General features: G+C 36.2%; 1 protein-coding gene across 1 annotated transcript; it reads left to right on the top strand.

The window, feature by feature from the left end:
- Positions 1-4,070: 4,070 nt before the first annotated feature.
- Positions 4,071-7,664, top strand: LOC113741207 (alcohol dehydrogenase-like 7). The gene is made up of 10 exons (XM_027268705.2): positions 4,071-4,244; positions 5,069-5,205; positions 5,299-5,345; positions 5,432-5,754; positions 5,917-5,999; positions 6,105-6,180; positions 6,627-6,691; positions 6,861-6,959; positions 7,063-7,227; positions 7,343-7,664. The coding sequence occupies exons 1-10, from the start codon at positions 4,190-4,192 to the stop codon at positions 7,496-7,498; spliced, it is 1,206 nt and encodes a 401-aa protein (XP_027124506.2). The 5' UTR covers positions 4,071-4,189; the 3' UTR covers positions 7,499-7,664.
- The last annotated feature ends 1,531 nt before the right edge of the window (positions 7,665-9,195 follow it).

The following is a 9,195-nucleotide window of genomic DNA, read 5'->3' as shown; positions in this document are numbered from 1 at the left end:
AGGCGCAGCGTCTGAGAAAGCGGCGGCGCAATGGTCGCGCTTGGGCGTGCGGCTGTGCGAGATTGTGGCAGGGAGAGAGAGCAGAGGAAGCAGGGGCGGCGGCGTTGACCAGGGAGGTGGGCGAAGAAGAAAGGAAAAGGGGAAGAGGGACAGCTGCGGGGAAGAAGGAAGAAAGAAAAAGAAAGAAAGAAAAAAGAAGAAAAGAAAAAAAAAGAAAAAGAAAAGAGAAAAAGAAAAAGAGAGAAAAAGAAAAGAGGAAAAAAAAATAGTTTTTTTTTTCAAATTTTTTTCCTGAATTTGAAATTCCAAAATTTGAATTTTTGAAGAAAAAGAAGAATGCCTTTTGAATTTTTGAATTTTCTCAATGTGAAATTTTGAAACTTTTTTTTCTTCATGTTTTGGGTCGTCAAACACCGCGTGGGCATGCCAAGATTACAAAACATCCACTGACCTCAAGAGACCCAAACACCGCGTGGGCACGCCAAGATTGGTGTTCGTCCTCTGATCTCAGGAGACCTAAACACCGCGTGGGCACGCCAAGATTTCACTTCCTGATCACAGTGGAGAAAAATATCAAGACCAACTACTATCCAAATGAGAAACAACAGAACGAAAGAATTGAACAACTAAAAATAATAAAACCAATATTTGGGTTGCCTCCCAAAAAGCGCCCTTCTTTAATGTCTTTGGCTAGACATTGTTATGTCTTGTTCATGGAGGATAAAATCTTGTGGCTCGCTTCAATGCTTCATCTTCAATATGATCCTGGTAACCCTCATAGATGGAGTAATCTTTGAGCACACGAGCTACGGGCTTCCATGGACTAGTAAATGGTGCTAAACAAGTCAACGATAATTTGCATTCTCCATTCACTCCTCCATCACATGCATTCTTCGGTTCAAGATATTTTTCCATTGCCACTCTTAACTTATTCCTGTCATGAAATTTCAAATTTTCTGGTATAATAAAATCAATTTCAGTAACAGGAATTGAAGAATAGGAGTCAGGAAAATATTGATTAAGGAGTGGAGAAGATGTCACCGCATTTGGAGATTGTTCACTGGATTCATTCACTTGAATGGGTTGCGGTTGGGGTTCCATTTCTTCATTTTCGGCTTCTTTTTCAACTGCATCTGTAGATTTTTCATTTTTACACTCTTGCATCTCCTCATCACTAGTCAAGCAAATTGCACTCTCATTTTCTTCATAATCAACAATGATTTCCGAGGACAATTCTTCCATTTGAGAAGCCAATCGATTCATTTTGGATATCAATAGACATAGTTGATCTGCCAGATAACTCATTGGATCCTTCATCATCTCATTCCTCATTTGTGTCTCCTGTTGGAATCGGTATGTATTAATAAATAATTCACCCAATTCCTGAAAAGACATACCTGACAAGGACGATGGTTGTTGAGACTCTTGCTGTTGAAAATCCATTGGCCCGGTCGCATAATCAAAATTGGAATTATCCCACCATCCTTGATCATACCCGTTTGAATAAGGGTCATACTGCATTTGATATTGAGGTGAAAAATCTCCAAAAGTATCAATTGGAGCACTTAGATTATCTTGAAATGCGGGGCATGTGTCAGTTGAATAACCTGAGTCAAAATAAGTTCCACAATTTGCACTATCCCATTGATCATTAGGAAACACATGAGTCTCATAACCCCATTCAGGAACAAAGTCCAGTCTATCATCAAAATATGGAATGTTAGCAGCCATAAACTATATTAAAAAAAAAGAGAAAAATAAATAAAAAAAATGAAGACAAGATGAACTGAAAAAGAAACAAATTAATCAGGCACCAGTCCCCGGCAGCGGCGCCAAAAATTGACAGGTGCCGAACCTGTGCAATAATAAATACCTACTCGAGAAAAATACAGATTTTGTATATAGCGGTGAGTAGGGTCGAATCCACAGGGACTGGGGATAATTCGTTTCTTCTAGAGTCCAAAGTATGGGGGGTTTTGGATTAAATGCTAACTAAATAAATTAATTGCAGAAAATAATTAATTAAAAGAAATGATTGGGGAAACTCTAGCCAAGGGTACACATCAGAAATGGTTCATGCACTGATCATTGATGCAGAAATAATTCCAACATTTAGCAGTAGATTAGTTATAGTTGTCATGCACGCGATAAACAACCAACCCTTCCTTAATTTCTCGATAGCTAAGGTACGACCGTTAGCTATTTCTCTAACCCAAAAATAACCCTAGGTACGACCGTAAGATTTAATTTCTAGATTGCATTAATAATTAGAAAGGCCCAATCCTAACCAACAAACACGCTACGAGGGTTTGTTTAAATTAGATCATATGCTCCCCTGACATAAACCCAATTACGCCAGTTGCTACTGAGGTAGAGATAACGAACAATTACGGATTCAATTACCCCTATTTAGCAAAAATAGCCTATATGAATAATTAATCATTGCGCACTAATCAATCATACACAAGGCCATAGCAATTAAAATCAAGGAACATATAAATACCAATAAATGAAGAAAATAATTAAAACAGATTCGATCTCACAGTAATTGTCGAACCAAATCGTCAGTTGTCCCCTTGACTAGAAAAGCTTAACCACGCCTCATGAGAAAATCTCCCCGTTGGGAAATATTGTCGAACATCTGGCGTGTGTCAGAGGCCAGTCTAAGGAAAGAAAGAAAAGAAACTAAAACTAAACTAAAACTAGAGATGTCCCTGCTACTCTACGTTATCCCTATTTAAGCAACAAGAGGAAGATGACTAAAGGCTATCTAGGTGGTCCCCACACATGTGGACAAAGCCCTCCAAGTATTTCTTGTTCCAAGTCTCTTTCCCGTAGCTTTCTTTTAAGAGCCCAAATGACTAGATGCTTTCCACTAGCTTGTGGTCCCCCACCAATTCAAGGGCCCAAGAATTGAAGCCCTTAGAAGTCTCCCTATTCCCATAAAAGTCCCTCCTTTTTGGTAATTTTCTGCTTTGTTCCTGAAATTAAACTCCAATACCAAATATAAGTAAATATTAATAATTAAAACAATATTTGGCAAGAATAAAAGGGGAAATTAATAATAAAATTACTAACAATTAACACCCTATCAAAATTTTTACTTGTGGTATGAAAAAACCATCATTTGAGGTTCCTCTTAATGAAATGAAATGGGCACGTATTAGCCAACTCGTTTTAAAAATGGTAAAGAAAATTATAAATGTATTAAAGGAAAAAGAAAAAAAGAGATGTCCTAATAAGCAGCGTGCGAACATAATTGCTATAAACATGTAATTTATGCCAATTCATAATATGTTGTAATAAAATACTCTTTAGTTTTATATTGGTAGGTTCTTGAGTTGAGTTGGACACTTTCACGTTGATTAATTAACTTAATCTGAAAATAAGAGTGCAGCAGCTGCAAATTGCAATCGGACCTTAATTTGCCTTTGGTAATTTTCAAGTTGAATTATGTATTTGAATGAAATTACAAAAAATTACAATTCAAATTAACTCACAATTGCTGGAATTAAACTTTAATATTAACAGCACCTTTAGGCTTGGAGTGTCTGACATTAACCACTAGACCAAGGCAAGGTCTCGACAAGGTTGGATATTTTAAAGGAATTTTTCTAATGGGTGCCTATTGCCCCTAAATTCAAGATAATCTATCAAATATATGTCCACGTTGACAACAACTGTCGTGGGAAGGGTCAACAATTTTGTCTGCTTTCCCGATAAGTTTTCCAATTAGAATTCCCAGTTTATATCCTATTATTTCGCTGCTCGTAATTGGGTTATGCAATTAATTTCTATCCCAAGATTTTAGAACAATGAAAACACTCTAAATATTGTGGATTCTGGTTTTTGTTGGTTTAATTTCTCAATTAGAATTTCTAGTTTATATCCTATTATTTTGCCTATCGAAAGATTTTTGACTAATGAAAATCCTCTAAATTGATTGTGTATAAATTTATCCAATCTTATCTCTCTATCATTCGGAACCTTATAAATATGGAAAGTTACCTTATTTGTCCATCATTCCTTCATTCACTCTATAAATAACCTACCTTAATTCTGTTGTTGTTGCATCTTACATTACATCGGATAGTTCTATTACTTTTCTTGCATTACTAGTACGTCCGTTTGTCTTCATTGAGAGACTCACTATTCGCTTCGTTGAGAGGCTTAGGATTTGTTCGTTGCAATGGCACAGACACAAGAAGCAAGCGAAACTGCGGGGAAGCCCATCCGTTGCAGAGGTACTACCATAGACAATTATATTCGTAGAGACTAACATTACTCGGTTGTTGAGTTGCAAACGTATGATGTAGCCGTTATTGTTAGTTATTGTCCATGCTATAATTTGTTTTATTAAATATTATTGTTCTTCCATTCCATGGAAACTTCCTCCCTCTTTTTCACACGAAGAAGACTCGAACAACATCTAAATTCTGCGTTTGTCTCTCTCCCAAAATCAAAATCAGTGGCTGCATTGGTTGATGTAATTCATGCGGGTGTTTAATTTTGTGAACGGTGTTAGCTAAATATAATCTTGTTGGACTGTTTTTAAGTTTCTTTAATAGTCCTTTTGCCATTAAGTTTCTTTAATAGTCCTTTTGCCATTAAGTACCAACGAGTTTGTATAATTTAATTTTTTTCCTCAATCCCATCTTCAGTTCAGGCAATACAAATCTTGGGTACTATGTGTAAATTTATCTGTATACCTTTTGAATTCAGCACTTTTCTATGTATCAGAAGTTCTGAAGTTAGTTTTCCTGAAATTTGATACTAGTATCAGTATGATCGTGTGTTTTTTTGTTCAGAAACGTGAATTATGAACTTTTCTTGGTACTTCAAATTGTATGATGTCATTTGTGCTAAGTTTGGTGTATGATCTTTGTTGCACAGATTCATAAGATTTGTCAAATAAGAGTTTTTCTATCTTATGCAGATTCTATGCTTCATAACACGGGATTCCCTTGTACTGATTGCACGTATTTGCTTGATTGTTGAAGATGTCAATTTAGTTGTTGTTTTATGAAATCTGCTAGAAGATGTGTATTAACTTGTTTGCCGGATGCAGCTGCGGTTGCTAGGAAAGCAGGGGAACCATTAGTGATAGAGGAAATCATAGTTGCCCCTCCAAAAGCCCGTGAACTTCGCGTTCGAGTCTTATGCTCCGCCCTCTGTTTCAGTGACATCCATTTCTGGAGGCTCAAAGTATGCCCTATAATCACACACAGATCAGCATCACTTTGCACAGGAATCTGTACTTAGCTCATATTCTGACAAACTCTTTTGTTTTGTTTGAAGGAACCTCATGGATATTATCCAAGAATTTTTGGTCATGAAACTGTTGGGTAAGTTCTTCCATCCATGTTTGGTCAAGACTTTGCTCAAAGCATTTTACTCAATTTCTGATCATGTTTGATTTTGTTTAATGTAGGGTTGTGGTGAGCGTTGGAGAGGGAGTCGAGGATGTAAAGGTGGGAGATACTGTCATTCCATCATTCTTGGCTTACTGTGGAGAATGTCCTGATTGCATATCAATCAAAAGCAACCAATGCTCCAAATTGAGATTCGAACTATCTCCTTATATTAGAGATGGGACTAGCCGGTTTTCTGATCCAAAAGGAGAGACGATTTACCACTTTGGGTACACATCAGGTTGCAGTGAGTACACTGTGGTAGACATCAGTCACGTTACAAAAGTAGATCCTGCACTTCCAGCCAGTAGAGCATGCCTGCTTGGCTGTGGAGTATCAACTGGTAATGCCATTCGCTTCGATTCTTGCTGGCACAATTTGATTCATTTTGAACTTGTTCGTAGGACCTACTTCACATTTTCCGTTGTAGATGAGCACGATATAGCTTACTGGCACATTCTTTTTGCAGCGCCGTGACTCTTGAATATCTGAACTCTTCTTTCAGGTGTAGGTGCGGCATGGAAAACAGCTGATGTTGAAGAAGGTTCAACTGTAGCTATTTTTGGATTGGGAGTAATTGGATTAGCGGTAAAATCTTGCAGCATTCCTATTAGTATCAACGTTTCTTGATTCCTACTGCATTAGATTTGTTATAGACCATCAGAGTATTGATTCAGAAGTGGAAAATTTCAGGTTGCTGAAGGAACAAGACTTCGCGGAGCTAAGACAATTATCGGTGTGGATATGAACCCGGACAAAGTTGAAATAGGTAAACAATGCATATTTGAGAAGTTTTTAGAGTTCCAGAAAGCATAGCCTCAAGTTGGGGCTACAATCCCCCATATGATCTCTATCTCAACCATGGTTTAAAGACTCTGCTGAGCTGTCATCGGAACGGGCTTTCCCGTTCTGATACCGGAATGAGATAAATTCGAGATAATGAATGGTTTAAAACTTTGTCGAAACGGATACAAACGGTCGAGTCGCCCTGAGTCATTCTGAATTAACTTGAATTTTTATTATTTTTGCTAATTTTTATGATTTTTATTTATCATATTTTTTTAATAATTTTTAGAATATTAAATATTTCAAAAATTTGAATCTCGCCGAGATCGCGACCGATATGTTGAGACTAATGTGGAGCGGTTCGGGCCACAACCGTGACCGCAGCTTTGAACCATATTCTCAACTAACCGGATTTTTGTGTTTCTTCAGGTAAAAAGTTTGGCGTCACCCATTTTATCAACCCAAGGGAACTTGGCGGCAAACTAGCGAGTGAGGTAAATACCTGATATTTCACCCTGCAATGCATTTTTACTTGTGGTATCAGCAACAACAGAGCCACTACTTTGGAAAACGCAGTGTTCTGTATTGCAGTTAAGTTTTTCACCGTTTGTATGTTGATAGTCATAATTTTCAACTGCTGCTCTTTTTTCTGTACAAAATTAGGTGATTCTTGAGATGACTGATGGCCTTGGTGCTGATTACTGCTTTGAATGCGTCGGCTTGCCATCCCTATCACAAGAAGCATTTACTTGCTGCAGAAAGGTTCGTCTCTGAAATGGCACATCATTTTGATCTGTCTTAGAGCATTTGTTTTGCTGGTTGCAGCTACTAAATGAGATTTTTCTGTGCAATCTTTTAACTTCAGGGATGGGGAAAGACCATCATATTAGGAGTGGACAAGCCAGACTCGCAGTTTCTCGTCAACTCCCTAGTGAATAATCATAGCGGGAAGACCATCACAGGAGTCCAATATGGTGGTCTCAAGCCTAATCTTGATATTGCCATTCTTGCAAAACGTTACTTGGATAAGGTAACTGTTCCTTCACTAGGCTTTCAATGGCAATTTACCACACAATTGTTCTTCACCTGTTGCAAAATTACTACCATCTCTTTCTGATCGATTAATTCTTTGAACACAAATGCAGGAGCTTCAGCTGGACTTGTTTGTCACGCATGAGATCAAACTCGAAGACATCAACAAGGCTTTCAAGTTGCTCATTGAGGGCAAGTGCCTCCGGACTGTCATTTGGTTGGATCAGGAGAGGGCAAGTGCCGATGGTGTGACCTTTAATGAAATATAAGGAGTAGACTCACAAATACTAGACAAGTTCTGTTGTATTTTCCCGTTGAAGTGTGTTAAATGGTCTCATTCAATTGAGAACCATCTCTCTAAGTTTGCTCAAGATTTGTATTTTCACAAGTAAATAGTGTTAAAGGTACAGAGTACCACGCATGTAATTATGTTTCCTTAGATGTGCGAAAGTGCCTTGAAATTGAAAAATCCTCCCTTCAATGTGTTGCGTAGCCATTTGAGCTTACTCTTCAATTTGCTCTCATCGTGGATATTGCTTCTTGAATTCTTGGATATAAGCTGACAATAAAAAAACTCTCATTCAACTACGTGTATCATTTTGGTACAATGACAATACCGATGGGCTACTCTTGGCCTAAATAGAGGAGAAGAATGTGGATTGGAAGAACAAGTAAAACGCTCATTCAACTTGGCCTAAATAGGCTTCACATCATGAAAACTCTCATTCAACTTGGCCTAAATAGGCTGACAATAAGAAAATTCTAATTCAACTCAGAAGATTATGTTTCAACACCAATGGACCATATAGATATATGACCATAACTCGACCAATAACTATACTGACCAGTTCACATTTAAGTAGGCTCAAGGACTTGAGTTACCCAACTTGCCTGCACATATATGACCCTAACTTGAATAATAACTATACTGACCAAAAGATGATGATGATGATGATCCTAAAATGAAAGTATAATCTGCATAACAGAATTCAAGCATTTGGCGGTCACGTTTTTATTTAAACAATTTGGCATTCTGTTTTGAGGGTTTAATTTGGGGATAATTTAGTTCTCTTTGCACATGGGATTGATATACTAATCACAGAAAAGCCGAAATATAGGCATAAGATACAAAGGTATTGGCCAATTTTAGCTTTATTTTGTTTGTGAACTTTTATTATGTAATGGTAGTTTGGATGCAAATGATAATTTCGAGCGGCATTTGTCAAAGATAAATGAATTTTGTATTACGTTAAAAATTAATCTTTCATACACTGCATCATTTGTCTTAAATAAATGACATTATGTAAAATTTATTGAATTTAAAATCTAACTTCTGCACGTGGTTCATGGATCCAATTCCTGCACGTATATCATGGATTCAATGATAATAATCTATATCTATATCTATATGTATTGTAGGAGAGTTTTTTGGTTACAAGCCTCCACATACGTCCACAATTCCATTTCCTTTTTCCTAGAATTTTAGATTTTTTTAATTCAGTTAAAAAATAGTTACCTAACTAGCATTCTTACCCGTGCAAGCTGCACGGATTTATATTTCAATCAAAATGATACTAATATATATACTTATCTATTTTAAGGAATTTATATTTCAATTCAAAACAAATAATATATACTTATATATTATAGTATAAGATAAAGTATGTGAAAAAGGTAAAATAATTCAAAGAAGTGTATACTTAACATCTTTAAAAAAATTTATTTCATAAGTAAAAAATGGATTTTTTTTAATTTTAATATCTTAAATAAGTTGAAACCAAAATTTGTTTACCTATTGTCTATCAATATATGATAACAATTTGAGTAAAATAATTTAATTTATAATAATTTACATGATAGAGCAATTGTAAACCTATTTATCAATATATCATATTATACCTATATATCAAAATTTTTAATATTAAAAATATAAAATTTAACTAATTCATTTTCCTCAATTTTAGAA

The sequence above is a fragment of the Coffea arabica genome, chromosome 1c (genome assembly GCF_036785885.1).
Source record: "Coffea arabica cultivar ET-39 chromosome 1c, Coffea Arabica ET-39 HiFi, whole genome shotgun sequence".
Lineage (NCBI taxonomy): Eukaryota > Viridiplantae > Streptophyta > Magnoliopsida > Gentianales > Rubiaceae > Coffea > Coffea arabica.
The sequence above is the reverse complement of the archived record's forward strand: the minus strand, read 5'-3'. Positions and strand labels throughout refer to the sequence as shown.

Bases quoted from the DNA above. Each gene is read 5' to 3' on its own strand.
- LOC113741207 (XM_027268705.2), top strand. From the start codon at position 4,190: ATGGCACAGACACAAGAAGCAAGCGAAACTGCGGGGAAGCCCATCCGT. The intron at 5,346-5,431 runs GTAAGTTCTTCC...TGTTTAATGTAG, and splicing joins TTTGGTCATGAAACTGTTGG to GGTTGTGGTGAGCGTTGGAG. The intron at 6,960-7,062 runs GTTCGTCTCTGA...TTTTAACTTCAG, and splicing joins CATTTACTTGCTGCAGAAAG to GGATGGGGAAAGACCATCAT.